This window comes from Salmo salar, chromosome 20 (assembly GCF_965601325.2).
Source record: "Salmo salar chromosome 20, fSalSal1, whole genome shotgun sequence".
Lineage (NCBI taxonomy): Eukaryota > Metazoa > Chordata > Actinopteri > Salmoniformes > Salmonidae > Salmo > Salmo salar.
Genome location: NC_138310.1, coordinates 61,997,413 through 62,021,451, shown reverse-complemented (window position 1 = coordinate 62,021,451; position 24,039 = coordinate 61,997,413). Strand labels below are relative to the sequence as shown.

The window sequence follows — 24,039 nt, the reverse complement described above, 5'->3', positions numbered from 1 at the left end:
GGTGCTCTGTATTACTGGTATTAGAAAATGTAGACTTTTTGTATAACATCATTCTTTGGTTAATATGGCTATAGGGGAGTGCAGCACTTCTCAAATCAAATTGTATTTGTCACATGCGCCGAATACATACAACAGACTTACTGTGAAATGCTTAATTACAAGTCCTTAACCAACAATTCAGTTAAGGAAAATAAGAGTTAAGAAAATATTTACTAAATAAACTAAAGTAAAAAAATAAAATAAAGAGTAACACAATAACGAGACTATACAGAGGGTACCGAGTCAATGTACAGGCACTCAATATCAAAGCTGGTGAACCAGGGATATGGGACTGAATAAATTGACCATATTGACCTACACTGCCGATAATGTTGTTGTTGAGGTCTATAAACACTTATGTATATATGTGCATACACTACTGTTGAAAAGGTTGGGGTCACTTAGAAATGTCCTTGTTTTTGAAAGAAAAGCTATTTTTTTGTCCATTAAAGTAACATAAAATTGATCAGAAATACAGTGTAGACATTTAATGTTGTAAATGACAATTGTAGCTGGAAACAGCTGATTTTTAATTGAATATCTACATAGGCGTACAGAGGCCAATTATCAGCAACCATCACTCCTGTGTTCCAATGGCACGTTGTGTTAGCTAATCCAAGTTTATAATTTTAAAAGGCTAATTGGTCATTAGAAAACCCTTTTGCAATTATGTTAACACAGCTGAAAACTGTTGTGTGATTAAAGAAGCAATAAAACTGGCCTTCTTTAGACTAGTTGAGTATCTGGAGCATCAGCATTTGTGGGTTCGATTACAGGCTCAAAACGGCCAGAAACAAAGAACTTTCTTATGAAACTCGTCAATCTATTCTTGTTCTGAGAAATGAAGGCTATTTCATGAGAGAAATTGCCAAGAAACTGAAGATCTCGTACAACGCTGTGTACTACTCCCTTCACAGAACAGCGCAAACTGGCTCTAACCAGAATTGAAAGAGGAGTGGGATGCCCCGGTGCACAACTGAGAAAGACGACAAGTACATTGGAGTGACTAGTTTGAGAAACAGATGCCTCACAAGTCCTCAACTGGCGGCTTCATTAAATAGTACCCGCAAATCACCAGTCTCAACGTCAACAGTGAAGAGGCAATGCCGGGATGCTGGCCTTCTGGCAGAGATACCTCTGTCCAGTGTCTGTGTTCTTTTGCCAATCTTAATCTTTTCTTTTTATTGGCCAGTCTTAGATATAGCTTTTTCTTTGCAACTCTGCCTAGAAGGCCAGCATCCCGGAGTCGCCTCTTCACTGTTGACGTTGAGACTGGTGTTTTATATGTTGCATAATTTTTTTGTTCAGTGTATGTAGTGTCTTTAGAAAGTATTCACACCCCTTGACTTTTTCCACATGTTGTGATACAAAGTGGGATTAAAATGTATTTATTTGTCATTTTATGGTAAACAATCTACACAAAATACTCGAATGTCAAAGTGGAAGAGAAACTATAACTTATTTTTATCAATGGAAAATAAAACATTCATATCTTAATTAGATAAGTATTCCACCCCCTGAGTCAATACAGTTGAAGTCGGAAGTTTACATACACTTAGGTTAGAGTCATTAAAACTCGTTTTTCAACCACTCCACAAATTTCTTGTTAACAAACTAAAGTTTTGGCAAATCGGTTATGACATCTTTTTTGTGCATGACACAAGTAATTTTTCCAACAATTGTTTACAGACAGATTATTTCACTTATAATTCACTGTATCACAATTCCAGTGGGTCAGAAGTTTTACATACACTAAATTGACTGTGCCTTTTTAAATAGCTTGGAACATTCCAGAAAATTATGTCATGGCTTTAGAAGCTTGTGATAGGCTAATTGACATCATTTGAGTCAATTGGAGGTGTACCTGTGGATGTATTTCAAGGCCTACCTTAAAACTCAGTGCCTCTTTGCTTGACATCATGATAAAATCAAAAGAAATCAGCCAAGACCTCAGAAAAAAATGGTAGACCTCCACAAGTCTGGTTCATCCTTGAGGGCAATTTCCAAACGGCTGAAGGTACCATGTTCATCTGTACAAACAATAGTATGCAAGTATAAACACCATGGGACCACGCAGCTGTCATACCGCTTAGGAAGGAGACACGTTCTGTCTCCTAGAGATGAACGTACTTTGGTGCGAAAAGTGCAAATCAATCCCAGAACAACGGCAAAGGACCTTGTGAAGATGCTGGAGGAAACAGGTACAAAAGTATCTATATCCACAGTAAAACGAATCCTATATCGACATAACCCGAAAGGCCGCTCAACAAGGAAGAAGCCGCTGGTCCAAAACCGTCATAAAAAAGCCAGACTACGGTTTGCAACTGCACATGGGGACAAAGACTGTACTTTTTGGAGATGTCCTCTGGTCTGATGAAACAAAAATAGAACTGTTAGGCCATAATGACCATCGTTATGTTTGGAGGAAAAAGGGGGATGCTTGCAAGCCGAAGAACACCATCCCAACCGTGAAACACGGGGGTGGCAGCATCATGTTGTGGGGGTGCTTTGCTGCAGGAGGGACTGGTGCGCTTCACAAAATAGATGGCATCATGAGGATGGAAAATGATGTGAATATATTGAAGCAACATCTCAAGACATCAGTCAGGCAGTTAAAGCTTGGTTGCAAATGGGTCTTCCAAATGGACAATGACCCTAAGCATACTTTCAAAGGTGTGGCAAAATGGCTTAAGGACAACAAAGTCAAGGTATTGGAGTGGCCATCACAAAGCCCTGACCTCAATCCCATAGAAGATTTGTGGGCAGAACTGAAAAAGTGTGTGCGAGCAAGGAGGCCTACAATCCTGACTCAGTTACACCAGCTCTGTCAGGAGGAACTGGCCAAAATTCACCCAACTTATTGTGGGAAGCTTGTGGAAGGCTACACGAAACGTTTGACCCAAGTTAAACAATTTAAAGGCAATGCTACCAAATACTAATTGAGTGTATGTAAACTTCTGACCCACTGGGAATGTGATGAAAGAAATAAAAGCTGAAATAAATCATTCTCTCTACTATTATTCTGACATTTCACATTCTTAAAATAAAGTGGTGATCCTAACTGACCTAAGACAGGGAATTTTTACTAGGATTAAATGTCAGGAATTGTGAAAACTGAGTTTAAATGTATTTTGCTAAGGTGTATGTAAACTTCCAACTTCAACTGTACATGCTAGAATCACCTTTATCAGCGACTACAGATGTGAGTCTTTCAGGGTAAGTCTCTAAGAGCTTTGCACACCTGGATTGTACAATATTCTCCCATTATTCTTAAAATAATTCTATAAGCTTTGTCAAGTTGGTTGTTGATTATTGCTAGAGAGCCATTTTCAGGTCTTGCCATAGATTTTCAAGCCGATTTAAGTGAAAACTGTCACTAGGCCACTCTGGAACATTCAATGTCATCTTGGTAAGCAACTCCAGTGTATATTTGTCCTGCTGAAAGGTGAATTTTCCTCTCAGTGTCTGTTGGAAAGCAGACTGAACCAAGTTTTCCTCTAGAATTTGGCTGGCAGTCTGTTCTGTTTTTTATCCCCCAAAAAGCATACCCATAACATGATGCAGCCACCAGCTTGGGTAATAATATGAAGAGTAGCACTCAGTGATATGTTGTTGGATTTGCCCCAAACATAACGCTTTTGTATTCAGGACAAAACGTTCATTTCTTTGGCAATTTTTTTTGCAGTATTACTTTAGTGCCTTATTGCATGTTTTGGAATATTTTTATTCTGTACAGGCTTCCTTCTTTTCACTCTGTCATTTATGTTAGTATTGTGGAGTAACTACAATGTTTTTGATCCATCTTCAGTTATCTGTTATCACAGCCATTAAACTCTGTAACTGTTTTAATATCACCATTTGTGAAATCCCTGAGCGGTTTCCTTCCTCTCTGGCAACTGAGTTTGGAAGAATGCCTGTGTCTTTGTAGTGACTGGGTGTATTGATACACCATCCAAAGTGTAATTAATAACTTCACCATGCTCAAAGGGAGGAGGTCAGTGACCTGGCAGAGACCTGTCATTGTGGTGCCAGGACAACAACCTCTCCCTCAACGTGGGCAAGACAAAGGAGCTTATCGTGAACTACATGAAACGGAAGACCGAACACGCCCCATTCACTTCAACGAGGCTGTAGTGGAGCTGGTCGAGAGCTTCAAGTTCCTTGGGGGCCACATCGCTAAGGACCTATCGTGGTCCAAACACACCAACACAGTCGTGAAGAGGGCACAACAATGCCTCTTCCCCCTCAGAATGCTGAAGAGATGTGTCATGGGCCCTCAGATCCTCAAAAAGTTCTACAGCTGCACCATTGAGAGCATCTTGACTGGCTGCATCACCGCTTGCTATGGCAACTGCTCGGCATCCGACCGCAAGGTGCTACAGAGCGTAGTGCATACGGCCGTGTACATCACGGGGGCCGAACTCCCTGCCATCCAGGACTTCTATACAAGGCTGTGTCAGAGGGAAGGCCCTAAAAATTGTCAAAGACTCCAGCCACCCCAGTCATACACTGTTCTCTCTGCTACCGCACGGCAAGCGGTACTGGAGCGCTAAGTCTGGGACCAAAAGGCTCCTGAACAGCTTCTACCCCCAAGCCATAAGATGGCTAAATAGTTAACCAAATAGCTACCCACACTATCTGCATTGAACCTTTTTGCACTCTTTTTTTGAATCAATGCACACACACTGGACTCTACCCACTCACACATACTTACATTGACACTCCAACACACACTCCCTCACTCACACATAACACGTACACACAGGCACACATTCGCCACACACACACTTACACATTCATCACATACTCTGCTGCTACTGTCTATTATTTATCCTGTTGCCTAGTCACTTTACCCTTACCTATATGTACATATCGACCTCAATTTCCCCATACCCCTGCACATCGACTCGGTACTGGTATCCCATGTCTATAGCCAAGCTATCATTGCTCATTGTGTATTATTTTCACATGTTACTATTCTTTTCTTCAATTATTATTGTTGTTATTATTATTATTATTAATGTACAGTATATAATTTTGTATTCTGCATTGTCGGGAAGGGCCCGTAAGTAAGCATTTCATATTAGTCTACAGCTGTTGTTTGCGAGGCATGTGAAAATAAACATTTGATTTGATATTCAACGTCTGCTTTTTTAGATTTATACCCATCTACCAATAGCTTCCCTTATTTGCGGGGCATTGGAAAACCTCCCTGATTTTTATGGTTGAATCTGTGTTTGAAATTCACTGCTCGACTGAAGGACCTCACAGATAATTGTAAGTGTGGGGTACAGAGATTAGGTAGTCATTCAAAATTCATGTTAAACACTATTATTGGAGTGAGTCCATGCAACTTATTATGTGACTAGGCTTGTCATAACAAAGGGGTTGAATACTTATTGACTCAAGACATTTCAGCTTTACATTTTTTATTAATTTGTAAACATTCCTAAAAACATAATTCCACTTTGACGTTATGGGGTATTGTGTGTAGGCCAGTGATGCATCTCAATTTAATCCATTTTAAATGCAGGATGTAACACAAGAAAATGTGGAAAAAGTCAGGAAGTGTGTCTACTTTCTGAAGGCACTGTATGTACATTACTGTATATCTATGTATGTACATTTCAACGCTGGTGTTCGTCATTGAACTAGATAATCCAGGGTAACACATTCAGATACAACACACAGTAGACACGCTTTAGTCAATCCTACATTTTATTTGAATAATGTGTACAGCTCTATGCTCTACAGCAAGCTAACACAGTAGTGCGGTAGAGACGGGGGTGGGGGTTGCTCAGCACGGGACCGTGTGACACAACACACCTCACGGTCTTGAGAGGAGGCGCCCTCAGAGTGTCTCACTGCATACCTTATGTTGTATGCCAGAGGGAACATATAGAGTGGTGGCTTTTTATTGCTTGAAAAGACTTAACCTATCAAACAGGAAAAAAACAAATACTTATTAAAATGCCCATGTAGTGGACATGAGTCAGCCTCATGGTCTCGCGATGAGGTGATGGTGAAATCCACTAATATGAACTAATGTTGTGGATTTACCTCTGTGACCTCCGGCTTCTGTCAGGGTTGACCTCTGGGCGCCAATGGCGAGAGAGTTTTTACACAAAAAAACCTTCCTCCCTCAAAATGGAAGACATACTCAGCAGTAGAAATTCATTCAAATGTCTCCCTCATCCTCATTTTCTTCATGCTAGTGAGTAAATGGATAGAGAAACATTTTAGTAAATGTGGAATTGGAAACCAGATAGAAGATAGAAGTGAGGATACCAGGGTGATCTCAAAAGTCATTGCTTGATTCCTTGTGTCTGTTCTCCTTGCCACCTCCTCAAAGGATCAGACGGAAGCAAGGAGAGCAGAAGGGGAAGATCTGAATTTTCTATGAAGAATCAACAAAATACTTTTAAGACTCATCCTCCACTGGTATTCAGAAAGAGGAGAACAAGGCTTGCCTAATAAATCAGACTGATACCAATTCTTGGTATACAGTCTGAAAAAAAGTTTCCTTACAAGCCAGAATGTTCAATACAATTACATTTGAACTTACTCTATCTGTTATCTGTGAGGTTGGTCCTTCAGAACATCCACAGGAAAGTATTATTTACCCAATTTTTTAGAGCGCCAGTACTGCCTTTGAAATTTCTATCACCTGGCACGACTTTGGTTAGTGTGCATGCATCTTGTGCAGGTAATTCCGTCTTGTGCACATGCCTTAGGTCACGAGCAAACAAATATTGATTGCCACACACAGAGACCTGCGTTTCGAAGTTGGTTTAATAATGCTTTCCTGTGGATATTTTGTCTCAAATTTCAACCCACTGACAATTGGCAGAGTAAATTCAAATATAATTTTCTTCAACATTCATGGCAGACAAGGTATATTTAGTTTTTTTTTCTATGTAATTGTGCATGGCTATGCTGCAACGTTACGCAGCATAACCACAGCAGGACTACTCTAAGGCAGAACACCATACAACTGTGTTGGGCCTCTTTGGCTCATCATTGTCGTCATAAGACACCTTTCACCACAATCTGATTCAACAGTATATCAAAGCTGTTTAGCTATTTGATTAAGAATAAAGGGATAGTGTTTTTATTTGTTATTTGTCTGTGATATAATATCATATCAGCGTGTCACTTACACATTTCAATGTCCAAAATGTGTAAGATTTGAAGTGTCCGTTTTCTCTGTTCTTATTGCTTAGTTGTAGAGTGGAATGTGTCCGTGTGAAAGTAAGGATCTTTTTTGGACATAGCTGGCTCTAGCCACAGACCACATCTGTACCTACACCACTATAAGCACAGGTACAGTATATCACAATAACATTATCCAAGGCCATGTGCTTTAAACGAAAGCTTAACAGTCTAACTTCTAGTTCCCTAAGAAGAACATGTAATGTATAAACATTTTCAATGAGGATTGCCATGTTACTGTCATTTCGATATTGAATGGGGAATCTGTTCTCAGAAGCTGAGGAAATAGTGCACAGTCCTGATAAATTGCTTGCTTGCAGGCTAAGGGTTAAGGGCCATTATGGAGGCCTTGACCATGAATCTGGGCACCATGACAGAACCTTCTTGCAGTTTTCCACACAGAAAAAGAAAGTTGTGCCTATGGGACACGGCCATTTTTTGGGAGGCTTGACAGCAATTGTTGCCAGCAACGGTTTAAGTTGGTTGCTTTTCAGTAATGAGGCAGCTCTTCTTACATTGTAAAAAACAACAATGTTAAATGTCTGCATTGAATTCAATTCATCTTGTCTTCTTCAAGGCATTCCATGACAATACCTTTTCCAAATGCCTTATAGACAGATAAATACAGAAAATAACATAATAGTTTTATAACATTCTGTGATATAATAAACATAATATATTAAACAATCAGTTAAATAAGTCATAAAAAATATTAAGTTAAACAATCATAATAAAACATATCCTTCTAATACCTCTTACAGTATTCCATTTAATATTGTATACCGGTAATAAGAAATATTTTGTATTAAATAACCCATTGACAACATTTCCCGTGTGGCTCAGTTGGTAGAGCATGGCGCTGGTAACACAAGGGTTGTGGGTTCAATTCCCACGGGGGACCAGTATGAAAAGTATGCACTCACTACTGTAAGTTGCTCTGGCTAAGAGTGTCTGCTAAAAATATTACCTCTGTGTTATATCGACTTATTATCAGACTATATATGTACATTCATATAAGGGTTAAGCTATATTACCTACCAAGATATACAGTTTCAAAATGTAAGAATATCTGATGTTGAATGTAAAATCCACCAATTTCATCAACTAAAAGACAATAAAAAGGAAAAGAGACTAGGTTAAATGTTCAGATCAAGTGACACCACACATCTTTATCTGGTTGGGTGCTATTCTTTCACTACACCACTAGGGTCAGCCAAGTGCAAATCAATGTCATTGGCTGGTTTCATAGCTTCAACTAACGGCTTTCAACAGCTGCTGTCTACACAGCTTGGAATCTACCATGTAGATAACCAAAATGACCCCTTTATTTAAGAAAATTAGATTTCTCTTCTCAGCTATCTGAGACAAGAGACAAATCTACCAGAAGGCCCTAATAACCCCTTTTTGCTTGACTAGTTGTCATAGGCGTCGATGAAAGGGGACCAAAGCGCAGCGGGTATAGTGCTCATCTCTTTTATTATCGTAATAAAGTGAACACTTAAACAAAAATAATAAACTGACAATCAACAGTTCCGTAAGGTTCTCAGACTATACAGGAAACAACCACCCACAAACCCAAAGGAAAAAACAGGCTGCCTAAGTATGGCTTCCAATCAGAGACAACGAAAGACACCTGCCTCTGATTGGAAACCATACTCGGCCACACATAGGAAATAACATAGAAAAAGAAAACTAGAACATATCCCCTGGAAACAAACAAACCCCAAAACACACAGAAACAACACCCCCTGACACGCCCTGACCATACTACAATAACAAATGACCCCTTTACTGGTCAGGACGTGACAGTACCCCCCCCCCCCCCCCCAAAGGTGCAGACCCGACTCCACCTCCAAAAAAAAAAAAACACACAAAACCAAGCCCAAACCTAAAGGGAGGGAAGGGAGGGTGGCCACCGTCAACGACGGTTCCTGTGCTACACCCCCCCCCCCCCCCCTTCGCCAATCCTCCCACTACGGAGGTGGCTCTGGCTCTGGGCGTAGCTCCCGTTCAGAAGACTCTGGGCTGAGAGGCGTCGCTGGAGGCCCCGGGCTGAGAGGAGTCGCTGGAGGCCCCGGGCTGAGAGGCGTCGCTGGAGGCCCCGGGCTGAGAGGCGTCGCTGGAGGCGGCCCCTGACTGGGGAGCGTCGCTGGAAGGAGAGTGCGCGGAGCAGGCACAGGACGTACTGGGCCTTGGAGGCGCACTGGAGGTCTGGCGCTCAGGGCTGGCACAACCCGTCCTGGCCCGATGCTGACTATAACCCAGCAAGGGCGGAGCGCTGGCACAGGACGAACTGGGCTGTGCTGGGGAATGCGGGGCACCGTACATGGAGCAGGCGTAGGATATCCTGGGCCCAGGATTCTCACTGGAGGTCTGACACTTACAGCTAGCAATATTTCGTCCTGGCTCAATGCTCACTCTAGCCCGGCAAGGGCGAAGCGCTGGCACAGGACGAACTGGGCTGTGCTGGGGAATGCAGGGTATCGTGCGTGGAGCAGGCGTAGGATATCCTGGACCGAGGAGCCGCACTGGAGGCCAGATACATTGAGCCAGCGCACTTTTCCCTGGCTGCCGGCTAACTGTCGCACGACAACATTGAGGAGCCTGTATTGACCGCACCGGGCTCTGAGTGCGTATGGGCGACATAGTGCGCATTCCTCCATACTGCCTAGCTCCTCCCTCTGTGCGTCTGCTCCGTCGTGTGCTTTCTACCAGTCCCTTTCTCCGGAATCCAGCGTCGTCATCCGCTCTTGACTCCCCGACTGGCTCTGGTTTCCTCCATGGCTCCCTCCAAAATGCCCGGGAAGTTAGGTCAGGGTTCCCCCCTGACCTAGCAAAACTCCCCTTATGCCCCCCCCCAAAAAATGTTTTGGGGGCTGCCTCTTCACCTCCTGAATAGGAGGATACAACGTCTCGTACCTCCGTCATTCCCTCTTCGCTTCCTCCAGCTCCTCTTTCGGGCGCTGGTACTCCCCAGCCTGGCTCCATGGACCCTTTCCATCGAGGATCTCCTCCCACGTCCACGACTCGAGATACCTCCTCTCCAGCTCCTTACCCCGCTGCTTGGTCTTCTTTTGGTGGGTGGTTCTGTCATAGGCGTCGATGAAAGGGGACCAAAGCGCAGTGGGTATAGTGCTCATCTTCTTTTATTATCGTAATATAGTGAACACTTAAACAAAAATAATAAACTGACAATCAACAGTTCCGTAAGGTTCTCAGACTATACAGGAAACAACCACCCACAAACCCAAAGGAAAAAACAGGCTGCCTAAGTATGGCTTCCAATCAGAGACAACGAAAGACACTTGCCTCTGATTGGAAACCATACTCGGCCACACATAGGAAATAACATAGAAAAAGAAAACTAGAACATATCCCCTGGAAACAAACAAACCCCAAAACACACAGAAACAACACCCCCTGCCACGCCCTGACCATACTACAATGACAAATGACCCCTTTATTGGTCAGGACGTGACACTAGTAATAGTGAAATCAAATCAGCCACAGCCTAAGTTCAACCCAAAACAAACAACAACAAAAACCATCTATAAACAATATTCCTCTGTGTCTTTTATCCCTAAGGTGACCCCCCCCCCCCCCCCCCCCCCCCCAGCAAACCACAGATGTAAATAAACACAGAGACATACTATTCTCTGTGTACAGTATTACAAACACCTCACTAAACCTGAGAGAAGCATCTAGCCAAACTGGTCTCAATGCATTATTACCCACAAGTGTCCTGTTTATACAAAGCATCTGCTAGATTAGAAGGTTACCAATACCTCTCCCTATTTATGCAGGATGCCAGGAACTCCAGTTTAACTCATCCAATAGTTTCATCAGTGTTTGGTAATATTTGTAGTTTTTTTAAAGCTCAGAGACACAATATATTTGAAACCCACTAAGATCTGTGTGTGAGGCCAGTGGACTAATGTTACTTTCAATTATTGTATAACATATAGGGTGTGCTGTAGGCCTACCTATTGTATGACCAATGGAATAAAGAAAGATTCCGTGGGATATGACGGCACGGCTACACCTCTTGGCCATGTGGGAACTTTTCAAGTGAAGGCCACCAATGCAGATCTGAAATTCAATAGTGTTCACAGCAAGGACATACACAGACGCTCAGACGCTACCCAACTGTGACTCAGCGCAACAGAGGTCAGAAAATGTTTTCTACAAGGGCAACCCAGGGTTGATTTATGGTTGGCCCTAAAACAACACAGTAGGGTAAGGTAATTGCACAGTAGGTGCTGTGGTCTATGGCAACAGGCCATAGGTTAAACTAACTTCCATAAAGGACACCACATTCGCATAGGGCCCCATAATAACGTTATATAGAGCGACGCCAGTGTAAATGCATTCAACTACATGATTCTACACATTGACGTGAAGTGATTAGTAACAACAACCTCATTAGGTGTTCGTACACCGAGAAGTTTGGGTTAATTCAGGTCATGTCAAAATGTATAATTATAAAAAGTGTTCATCATAGCAATACATCTAAATACCAGTAATTAGAGTTAATAGGATTATAATCAACAATGCTAAATGAATCTCAGTATCAATTCGATAAAGGTGCAGGACAATGGGCAGTTTACAGTATAAATAAAATCAGATAGTCATAGTGATTATGAGGATAGTGATGATGATGACAATGATTATGACGATATTGATGATGATGTATTTCTAGGGATGGTCACAGTGGGGCTAGTTATTCAGCCTTGGTTTGAGCAGCCAGCAGGTGACGCTGTGGCCGTGGCTGCCAGTCTGGGAGGAGCTCCGTCCTGGGGCTCCATGGGCCCCTCTCCACCCCCCTCCTCCTCCCCTCTTTCCCCCACCAGAGGATTCTGTCTGTGGGCCAGGGAGTAGGAATGCCTGGCCCTGGACCTGTGGTGCCTGCGGTGAGGGTGGAGGAACAGCGCTGGGTCAGGCATGGCGGTGGGCTCTGCAGGGCACGTCACCCTCTCCTGGGGGACACACTCCCTGGCCCTCTCCGCCCGGAGCTGGTGCCCTGACGTGGTCCTGCTGCCCCTGCGTTTAGGCTTGACCACAGGGGAGTCTATGGCAGAGCTGGTGTTGGAGGCATTGGAGAAACCGGAGGGCGACTGAGGAGAAAAGGGAGAAAAGATGGCGGTGTCCCACTCGGCTGCTTGGCTGTACTGGGGCCCAGGGGGATTCCCATGATGACGATCCCTATTCTCCCGGTTCTCCCTGAGGGCCTGCTGCCTCTGCTGCAGCCGCTGGTGTTGCAGTTTCTGGCGGGCAGCGTGCAGCTGGAAGGAGAGGTAGGCTGCCGCCTCGCTCTGCCTTTGCAGCTGTGTGTTGAGCACCGTGGAGCGGTGGCTGCGGCGCTTTAGCTCGTCCAGGAAGTGGCGCTCCTTGTCCTTGAGGTTAGCCCGCAGCGCGCCAACCAGCGCCCCCTTGTGAGTCAGCTCCTTACACAGCTCTCCCAGGGTGCACTGCTGCTCGGCCCGGCGATCTTCGACCTCCAGACAGCGGGCCACCAGCTGCTCCTCCTCTTCCGCCAGGTCTGAGGACGAACACACAAACACACAAGCAGAGAAGTGCACACAAATCAAATAGTAAGGACGCATCAGAGATTCACAGACAGATAGCTAACATTCAGACAAAAAAACAAGCCCCAAGTGCAGCTGCCAGGATTTACATTAAGGGCATCTACTACTCGTGCTGACATATTGACCACACAGAGCACTCCTCCTAACCCCATCCCCCATGACATAGGACCAGAGAACAGAGCACTCCTCCTAGCCCCATCCCCCAGGACATAGGACCAGAGAACAGAGCACTCCTCCTAACCCCATCCCCCAGGACATAGGACCAGAGAACAGAGCACTCCTCCTAACCCCATCCCCCAGGACATAGGACCAGAGAACAGAGCACTCCTCCTAGCCCCATCCCCCAGGACATAGGACCAGAGAACAGAGCACTCCTCCTAACCCCATCCCCCAGGACATAGGACCAGAGAACAGAGCACTCCTCCTAACCCCATCCCCCAGGACATAGGACCAGAGAACAGAGCACTCCTCCTAGCCCCATCCCCCAGGACATAGGACCAGAGAACAGAGCACTCCTCCTAACCCCATCCCCCAGGACATAGGACCAGAGAACAGAGCACTCCTCCTAACCCCATCCCCCAGGACATAGGACCAGAGAACAGAGCACTCCTCCTAACCCCATCCCCCAGGACATAGGACCAGAGAACAGAGCACTCCTCCTAGCCCCATCCCCCAGGACATAGGACCAGAGAACAGAGCATAGAGCACATGCAGAAAGATAACACACTGCCTGGATATGATCCATTCAGTCAAACGGATATGGAATTAGGTAATGTGACCAGCGCTGGCTGCTTTCAATCACCAAGTTGGCCTCAAAGCACATTTGTGGATCATCTGGCAGATAAGAATGTGGGTTTAGGGATTGAATGGGCAAAGGCAGAAGACTGAGCACATATGGGCAAAGGATTAAAGAGCCACTGAGGAAATCCCTGCCAGTATCCACCACCCAATCTCTACCAGCCGCGTCATGGCCACTGGCATGGTGTGACATCTGCTGCCACTTACCCACTATAGAGAGAGAGTGAAGAGAGCAGACTGGCAGACTGCTCACATGCAGTAGTGGTGTGATGGGAGGGGAAGGAAGGGGATTGTTTTGGTGTGCTGATGGCCGGTATAACATTCAATGTAGTAATATACTGATAGTTCCCTCAACCAAATAATACCTACTTTCTCAGCGGACAAAATTGGCTGCACTGATGTCATCATTATACCAGGAATTGGCTGTGATAACGTCACTGCATCCAGTTTTAACCGCGAGTCTAAAATCATTGTACAACATTTGCTGTGCTTTTGGGGCAAAGTCAAAGCTACAGTACTCCATCACAGTGAAATCCTTCAGTAGGAATGGGGGGTTAAAAAAGCCTTAGTCAGACCTAGCTGTAGCTGTACTGTAGCTGAGGCTGCCCAGCTCAGACAGCTGGGCCAAGGGAGAGGGATTACACCACAGCCTCTGGTATGCTGGTTGACCCAAGAATTAGGTCAAAGAAAACTGATGGGAAGGGAGAGGAGCAAAAAGTGCTGTGATTAGTTGAAACTTAGATGTGAAATCATTATAAAATTATCAGTAGGGATTTTCGTTAGGCCTATATTAGGATTGCTGCATTTCGTTTAGAATAGGAGGATCCTGATATCCATATAAGTAGCCCTTCCTTCTTCTATCTTCTTTCTCACCCTTCTCTCTTTCTCTTGTTCTTCTCTTCTCTCATCACTCTTAATCCCTCTCTCTGTACCAGTCTCATCCTGTACCTGTTTCTCCATCCCTCTGTCTTAATTCTTCTCTCGATCCCAATCACTATTTTACAGATTATTCTTTCTACATCCGTTCTACATCTGTTTCTCCCCTCCCGCCCTCCCGCCCTCCACTCCTCGCACCCCCCCTTCCTCCATCTCTGTCCCCTCCCTCCCTCTCTCTCTCGCTGAGTAACCCCAGCTTTCTCCTTGGTGTAGTTCTTCCTGGTCCCTGTCTAACTGTCGCCCACTAGACCAGGGTGGTGAGGTCATGCTGCAAAAATAGAAAATGCTGTGTAATCTAATCTCCATTTCGTCCTCCTCTCTCTCTCTCTCTCTCTCTCTCTCTCTCTCTCTCTCTCTCTCTCTCTCTCTCTCTCTCTCTCTCTCTCACCCCCCCTAACACTTTCTTGTGCCCCCTAACTGTACCATTCTTCCCACTCCCTCCCTTCCTCCCTCGTCCCTCCATGTCTCTGTCTCAGCAAACAGACTGTAATTGTACCCCTCCACCAGGGCACAGAGGAAAATGAGAGGGGAGGAAAAATTGATGGATCAATTAGTGAGGATGGAGGAGAGGGGGCTGTGGTGGTGTGATAGAGCGAAGAACGGCCTGCTCTGGAAAAAGAGGGGGCTCCTGATTAGTTATAATTGGCTGCAGATGGGCATGACCCCCCCAACTCCTCCTTTCTTTCTCTTCCTCTCCACCACCCTTTCCCTCCCATCCCCTCTGTCTCTGTAATTATCTACAATATTATCATAATATCCATCTTATATCTAGACATTCTAATGCAACAAACTACCCATGAATGGAATATTAAGGTGCACACAAACAGCCTTTGTCTGATGGTTCATATTCATGAACTGTGGATTGCACTCCGCTGCCAATCTACCCAATTCCAATCCTCCTACAGATTTTTTATCCTGGTAACATATCAAGACATAAAATGTGATGTTTTATTCATGGATATGGCCTTTATGGGTGAGGATGAGAGGGGGAAAGGGAGAGAGCGTTTGGTGAGGTCGACCACAGGGCTGTCCCTTGGCAGATGGGTAAAGTGAAGGATAATGCCATGAGGGTGGGATGGGATGGGGGGGAGCCAAAGAGGACAAACAGTTAGTGTCAGAAAGCCAAGCCTAGAGAGAATGAGAGGGAGGGGTGCAGGAAGAGAGAGAAAGAGAGACACAGAACTTACCCAGTTCACTCTTGCCTGGAGGCTTCACATTCAGCTCACATGTCAACTCTGAGAAAACAGACAAGAAATGAGACATCAGTGAGACAGAGACATGCGTAATGTGTAACACAGAAATTAGTCATATGAGTAAGTCTAGGAGACAAATAGATACATTTCAGGAATTTACAAAAATAATAAAAAGGAATGCTTTCAATCTGATGTGTCTCATTGAAAGACTAAATACTAATGCTGATCGAAACTAGGGATGAATAGTTCCCCTCAAATCTACTAACTTTCAATACCGGGAATAATTCATATTTATCCTGAAAGTGCCCATCATAGCGACGAGAAGTAGGGGTGCTGAGGGTGCTGCAGCACCCCCTGATAAATCACATAAAAAAAAATATATACAGTACCAGTCAAAGGTTTGGACACACCTACTCATTTAAGAGTTTTTCTTTATTTTTACTATTTTCTACATTGTAGAATAATAGTGAAGACATCAAAACTACAAAACTCACGGTGGGAACAACACATGCGAACATCATCCGCTCATCTACTCTGCGTCTCACAAAGACATTTAAAAAATGTGGACTCATCAGACCAAAGGACAGATTTCCACTGGTCTAATGTCCATTGCTCGTGTTTCTTGGCCCAAGCAAGTCTCTTCTTCTTATTGGTGTCCTTTAGTAGTGGTTTCTTTGTAGCAATTCGACCATGAAGGCCTGATTCACGCAGTCTCCTCTGAACAGTTGATGTTGAGATGTGTGTTACTTGAACTCTGAAGCATTTATTTTGGCTGCAATTTCTGAGGATGTTAACTCTAATGAACTTATTCTCTGCAGCAGAGGTAACTCTGGGTTTTCCTTTCCTGTGGCGGTCCTAATGAGAGCCAGTTTCATCATAGTACCTGATGATTTTTTTGTGCAACTGCACTTGAAGAAACGTTCAAATTTCTAGAAATTTTCCGAATTGACTGACCTTCATGTCTTTAAAATAATGATGGACTGTCGAATCTCTTTCCTTATTTGAGGTGTTCTTGCCATAATGTGAAGTTGGTCTTTTACCAAATAGGGCTACCTTGTCACTGATTGACTCAAACACATTAAGAAGAAAAGAAATTCCACAAATTAACTTTAACAAGGCACACCTGTTAATTGAAATGCATTCCAGGTGACTACCTCATTTATTTTATTTAACCTTTATTTAACTAGGCAAGACAGTGTCATGACGTTGGCCTCTTTTGGTACAGGGAGGACAGTTGACCCCCTCCCTGTTGCACCACCACCCAACCTACCCCCCCCCCCCCCCCCCCCAATCGACCCTGTGTGTAAAGGGTCGTAAAAACTCTAAAATTCCAGGAGAGTCTCTGGCCACATGGCCCATAGAGAGACAAAGGAAATTCTTCCAACTCATAGAATTGGAGTGCCAAGCGACATTTTGTGTTCTGGAGAAGGTATGGAAGATTGGTGAAGAATCCAGCTATGAACTGATCCGCTTGGTACAATTTTGTGATACTCAGAAGAGACAATATAGCCATATTACCATAAAACTGTTTATATAATAGACTCAGCTTAAGACTTGCATCATATGGGTGTATGGAATGTATTAATAAGGATAAAGCTTTTGTAAGACATTGAGATGCTATTGTACTGATGTAATGTGATAGAATTGTATTTCTGTAACCAAATCTAACTCAGTCATAGGCACGCCCCCAGGGACCCATACAGGACCAGGCGTCATTTGACAAGCTGTTCTATGGGCACTATAAAACACCCCCTGATTTACATTTCCTCAGACCAGGCCTACACTCCGTTGGCTAATAGGTTTTACCTTCCAATTCCTCTACTGAAAGTGAACCATACCACGTGGTTAACTTTTAGACTATTGATACTGACAGAATAAGAACAAGTCTTTGATATTAATTATTAGTCTGCAGCTAAGTAAATTATATCATTGAACGCGAAGACCAACGAAACAACCATTCGATGACGACATTAATGAATGTCGCTCTGAAAGATCCATTCTAACCGAGAGAGAGAGAGAGAGAACGCGGACAAAACTTCCCAACAGAACCGAACTCTCCAACAAAGAACGACGACACACTGAGCGTAAATATATATTGATTGCAATTGTTCCCGAATGAGTGAGCCTTCAATTGTCAATTGTTAATATTAATGAACTCTGTGTAACTTCTGAGCCTGACCGTTTATGATCCATTGTTCAACAGGCCGACCTGCCTGTTTAGCCCATAAGGGCACATTCCGATACCAATCCTTTGTGACGATAATTACTGTTTGTATGTTTTTCTGTTAATTACTTAGTGTAGTAAATAAATGATTTTAAGACAATTGATGTATGGATGATTTTAGTAAAGACTGGGTTCGTGCAGATACAACAATTTACGACGTTTGGGATGAGACTGGACTAGAGGTAAATACACCATTGAAACTAGAAGATAATCGGCCTATACTGTAATAGAATATAATATTATAGTACAGGAAAGTTATATTAGGAAAATTATAGCTTTGTAATCTGAATATTCTCCTTGGTGCCCCGATCTCCTAGTTAATTACAATTAAACGATTAATCAGTTTAATCGCGTGATAATAATTACAGGGAGCTAATTGATAAACATATCTTCCGTTTAATGGTACCCCCAAAGACACGACAACAGTTAAGAACAAATTGTTATTTACATTGACGGCCTACCCCACACGACGCTGGGCCAATTACGCACCACCCTATGGGACTCCCAATCATGGCCGGTTGTGATACAGCCTGGAATCAAATCAGGGTCTGTAGTGACGCCTCTAGCACTGAGATGCAGTGCCTTAGACCGCTGCACCACTCGGGAGCCCATTAAAGCTGGTTGAGAGAATGCCAAGAGTGTGAAAAGCTGTCATCAAGGCAATGGGTGGCTACTTTGAAGAATCTCAAATATAAAATATATTTTCAATTGTTTAACACTTTTTTGTTTATTACTTGATTCCATATGTGTTATTTCATAGTTTTGATGTCTTCACTATTATTCTACAATGTAGAAAATAATAAAAATAAAGAAAAACCCTTGAATGTGTAGGTGTGTCCAAACTTTTGACTGGTACTGTATATATATATTTTAAATTGTGCGCTAGGCCTTTATTACCTTCTGTATGAGCGGAGCAAAATAGTCGTCAACAGAATATTTCCTCAGCCCTCATATGGGCAGCAAGTAGGCTAGGCTATGAGACCGCACGGAGAAGCAGGGGAAATGTTATAGCGGTATTTTGACATGCATAGGCAAGAGACGTGCTTTGATAATGCAACCTATGGATTACAGAATAAAGTTCGGAATTTTCATGCGAGACAGGAGTCAGGATTTTATGTTTCAGTGGGATTGGGACTGGATAGGAAAATAGCCTACATTCTAGGACAGGAGAATTGTCCTCATTCCTCTATGAATTGTTAACAGACTTCATATCTGTGACAGAGATGCCTATATAGTGAATTGTGTATAGGCCTATCTAATGTGTGACTGTTTGAAGATTCACAATGACAGCTCAAAGAGGCCCATGTTCATTTATAGTCTTTAGGCCAGCTGTAGAGGTTTCCTGTAGGGTTTAACTGCATTCGGGTCGGTGTGCAGTCCGGCAGTGTCAATTATGTGTGCGCTTTGAATGTAAGGCGACTTTGTGTGTAGTAAATGTGCTACGTTAAAGGTTTCCATGTGACAACTTCTTTGGATAATGTGCTATTTAAATTTTTGCCAATCTGATGCTGCGCATGTGTAGGGCCTGCATTGGTGCCAACATTGGGGCAAAATGTTGTAATTTCCCAGGTCTTTCATTTTATTTTCTCGGGAAATGTAGAGTGTTCCCAGGACAGTCCCGGGTTCCCTGTTACCCATGTTAATCCTTAATCATAACTGTAGTGCTGTTGAAGCAGTGAATGTCCAATCTGTTTGTTTGCGTCTAGTCTGTCAATTAGCTTGATTGCAGACAGTTCAGACAGAGAGGATTAGGGCCTTGTGTAGACTGGACATACAGTAATCACATTGAGTTAAACTGATTATGTTTAGCTGGGTGGACTCTAAGTACTTCTCCAGTCAGCACAGACAGACGCCATGCTTGGGTTGCCCTCAAGGACAAAGACTAAAATATACTGTACAGTATTTATTTTATTTCCCTGTCTACTCCCTCTCACTCGCCAGCTGGGATGAATAGACAGTTTACCTCCCAAAATAAGCACAGTAAATCCTTAACCTATCACCTTCCTTTGCCTGCTCAGAAAATCCCATCAATCCCCACAGAGAGAGAGAGAGAGAGAGAGAGAGAGAGGAGGGAGAGAGAGAATTAAAGACAGAAAGAGAAAGGAAGGACGACAGAGAAAGAGGAGGAGGATGGATAGATGAACCCTAGCAGAGAGGATAACTCCAGAGGGGGAATCAGACCCCCGACTGCCAGGAACAGGAAGGTATTATAATATGTGGTTCCCTTTCATGGAAACCCTGGCTGTAGTGGGGGAGCATTCATTGAGATAAACCTGCTCTGTTCAAGTTAAAGTTAATAGTCCCAAGAAAACAAATTGATTGCGCTGTTAGACTAGTACAGTCGGCTACATTGTGTTTGTATCTAAGATTTGATGGCTTTAGCATCTTTGCAGTGTATGGGCCTAGTCTGTCAGTCAAACCACAACACCATGTGGTGATTCCCTTTAACTGAACAGTAGGAGAGCCGAGTGCAGAAAAGAAGAGAGGAAGAGAAGGGATGCATCCATAGAGATGCTTCATTGCCTTCTTGGCTACATCGTGTTCTGCAGTGAGGTCTGCCTCTGCTTGGCTTGGCAGTACCTCTGTTGTTGTAAAGAGGGTCACTGTCTACTCCACTAGTCTAATTTGATCTATGTGTGTTTGTGCACGCGTGCATACGGTATGTGTGCATGTGTGTGTGTGTGGGATGTATACTCACCGCTACATCGTTTCTGCAAGGACAGGATCTCCAGGTGTAGGCCATGCAGTAGGGTGAGATGTTCCTGTCTGAGAAACACTGTACTCCTCTCAACACTCTCCATCTGCATGTCCAAGGTGGAGCCTGTAGGTTCCATGATGACACACCTGTCCTGCACCCTGCACAAAGAACAGGGTCAGAGGGTGTTAATATACATTACACCTGCATGTGTACAAGGGTCACTTTCCTGCTACTAATGATGAACAATAACAAAAGGAAGTATTCCAAATGTATATAAGTGTGTGTGTGTGTGTGTGTGTGTGTGTGTGTGTGTGTGTGTGTGTGTGTGTGTGTGTGTGTGTGTGTGTGTGTGTGTGTGTGTGTGTGTGTGTGTAATGATGCATTTGCAGTATCTTTCCCCGTCTTTTTTACCTTCGCTGTAGGTTTATTATTTAATGTTACTTTACAATGCAGTTTAGACTATCACCTGACACATTAACCATTACAACAAGAGAAACACTGAAGTCTTCATTTATTCTAAGATAAATTTAAAAAAACAATGATTGATGATGGTGATGTCAGGTAAGATAAAGTGTGTATGAGTTCATCATTGTGGTCATGCGGTAAAAAATGTATTGATCACCCAATAGAGAGATGGAAGAAACCAACGCAATATGCTTGGTAGGTTACAGTATGTTGAAAGTCCTAGTACCAGTTAAATTCAATTTTACAGTAGATTCCTACATGCCTACAATATACTCAATAGATGTGGCAATTTTATGAAAATGATCCATGCTTACCGTGCTATTTTAGCTAATGTTGAACGGAGTCCCACAGAATTACGATATGAAATTCATAAGATCTATAAACAAATCCTTTGATCCATACATGATTGTTTTCCAGGAATGTTCCAAAACCATTTAGGATATTCGTCCAATAATTGAGATCAATTCAACATAATTTGCAGGCGATAACGTTGTATCAAGAACGAAAGATGATAGCCTGTATACAGAAAGAAATCAGCGACGCATCGAATAACGGTCCTGGGAGGCTACAACAGGATAAATATGTTTTCATTACTGCTGCACCATCTCGCTGCGTCAGTAACAGTTATTGCCAAAATACTCATAACAAGGTCACCATTGCAAGTAGATTGTAAGGTATGGAAACGGAGCACGATACATTTCGACAGGCGCAGCCTCCCTCTCCTCCATCGTCTGTTGGGTTGAGCTGGTACAGTAGTCTACTGTCGTATGATGAAAACAAGACATCGTGACCGGAACACGCGAGATGATCGTACGACTCAAATGCAGCTTATTGGAAGAAGTGGCCGTACCCAAAATCGACTTTTGCCAGGATCGATATAGCAGTAGTTCGAAGGCAGAGATAGGACAGGATAGTCTTTATTATGAATGTTAAAATGACTGTACTTTTGGTTAGACAATTGTTGGGGTGACACCAAAGCCTGTTTATCCCAGCCAGGGTTCCTACGAAATCATATGGGCTACTTTGAGAATATGCACGGCAAATACCAGCCTCAATTTCAGCACCATGGACAGGGACATTGCTCTTGACCTGCGTCACTCTGAGACAACCTGACATTGGCCAGTCATTTCAGACCTGATGGGGGGTGGCAATGTCTTGCTAGGCTTGATGGATAGGCCTAGCTGTTATGTCTATATGGAAATTATCTACGTTTCATTTTTTTTCTAAACATTTAGCACAGTAATGAGGCTTAATTGGTCAAGAATTAAGACTGTCAATCATTGATATTCAACCTGGTCTCAGAGCATTTAGTATTATTATGTATGTTAATCCGGGACACTCCATTTAGTATGATACAGTATGTTAGGTTTCGTATGGTATGTATTACTTTTTTGGATGTCTATCACCCATTTCATATGATATGTTACAAATTACAATTCGTATTATATGTTACGAATTTGCTAAATGTACAATATGTTATGAATTTTCTAAATGTATGATATCTTATAAATTCTTGCTATGTGGCTAGGTGGCTAAGGTTAGCTAGCTGGCTAACGTTAGCTAAGCTAGGGGTTAGGGTTAAGGTTAGGGTTAAGTATATAAGTTAGGTTAAAGGATAAAGGTTAGGGGAAGGGTTAGCTAAAAGGGTTAAGGTTAGGGTTAGGGAAGAGTTAGCTAACATGATAAGTAGTTACAAAGTAGCTAAAAAGGAGTATGTAGTTGAAAAGTTGCTCATTAGATTCAAACTCGCAACCTTTGTTCGCGTTATATGCCCACCTACCCCGACCAACCACCGTACTTTTGTTTTTGCCTTAAGTAACCATCTGTCGTATGTAACCATACCAAACGTAACTTATATCATACTCATTTGAGTGTCACAGATTTACATTTACTATGTTATGTCAAGTCTATGAGACCAGGCTGTGATATTGAGTCACTGGTGCCTCAAAGATGATGGCAAAACATCTGCACCCACTAATGAAATGAATACACAAAATACTTTCAATGTTATGTTTTTTATTTTCATATTAAACTACAAAATATCTGTTACTGTAAAGAAACATACATTGGAGTCTTATTAATTACAAACCCTCAATTGATAAAAGAAATAAGAAAAAATACAATTATCATCCTAAACACATTTCCATTTGTTGGTAATGTTAATTCTTGCACATTTCTTCCAAATACTTTTTTATTCCCTTGCTGTGCAGCCCAGCTGTTTTTAGAGAAGATTGTATTGCAAGGTATGCTATATGTGGCGGCAGGTAGCTTAATGGTTAGAGCGTTAAACTAGTAACCGAAAGGTTGCAAGATCGAATCCCTGAGCTGACAAGGTAAAAATCTGTCGTTCTGCCCCTGAACAGGGCAGTTAACCCACTGTTCCTAAGCAGTCATTGAAAATAAGAATTTGTTCTTAACTGATTTGCCTAGTTAAATAAAATATGTGGTGGCTAATATGCAGCTGTAGTTTTTAAACTTCCATTCTAGCATACATGACACACATCTTTCTCTACATGTTTTTATTTTTATTTTTGGCAGAGCTCCACCTGTTTAGGGGTTGGTAATGTTCACTAGTTGCGCCATGATTGGCTCAATGTTCTGTCACTCATGAGGACACTACATCACTGCAAGATCTAAGGGGAGAGCTCTACAGGGTGCTGCCATAAAGTTACATTAGAAGTGCCCATCCAAGAAGGATCAAGATCATTGACCACAGATAAAATTATGTCAAATCACGTTATATCTACCGTAGCTTAGATTGGACTGATCATGTCAACATCATACTTTCAAAATCTTAGCTAGCAAGCTAGACAAGTCATCATCATGAATCACGTAGACAATGTACAGGCAAATCCTTTTCAATCCTTGTCATATGAAGAGAAATTACAG

General features: G+C 42.9%; 1 protein-coding gene across 1 annotated transcript; it reads right to left on the bottom strand.

Moving 5' to 3' along the window:
* Nucleotides 1-10,878: 10,878 nt before the first annotated feature.
* Nucleotides 10,879-22,125, bottom strand: LOC106581045 (uncharacterized). The gene is made up of 4 exons (XM_014162721.3): nucleotides 21,465-22,125; nucleotides 20,686-20,843; nucleotides 15,758-15,805; nucleotides 10,879-12,790 (listed from the first exon to the last, which is right to left on the bottom strand). Exons 2-4 carry the CDS (start codon nucleotides 20,819-20,821, stop codon nucleotides 11,976-11,978), a joined length of 999 nt encoding a protein of 332 aa, XP_014018196.3. The 5' UTR covers nucleotides 20,822-20,843; nucleotides 21,465-22,125; the 3' UTR covers nucleotides 10,879-11,975.
* Between the last annotated feature and the right edge of the window lie 1,914 nt (nucleotides 22,126-24,039).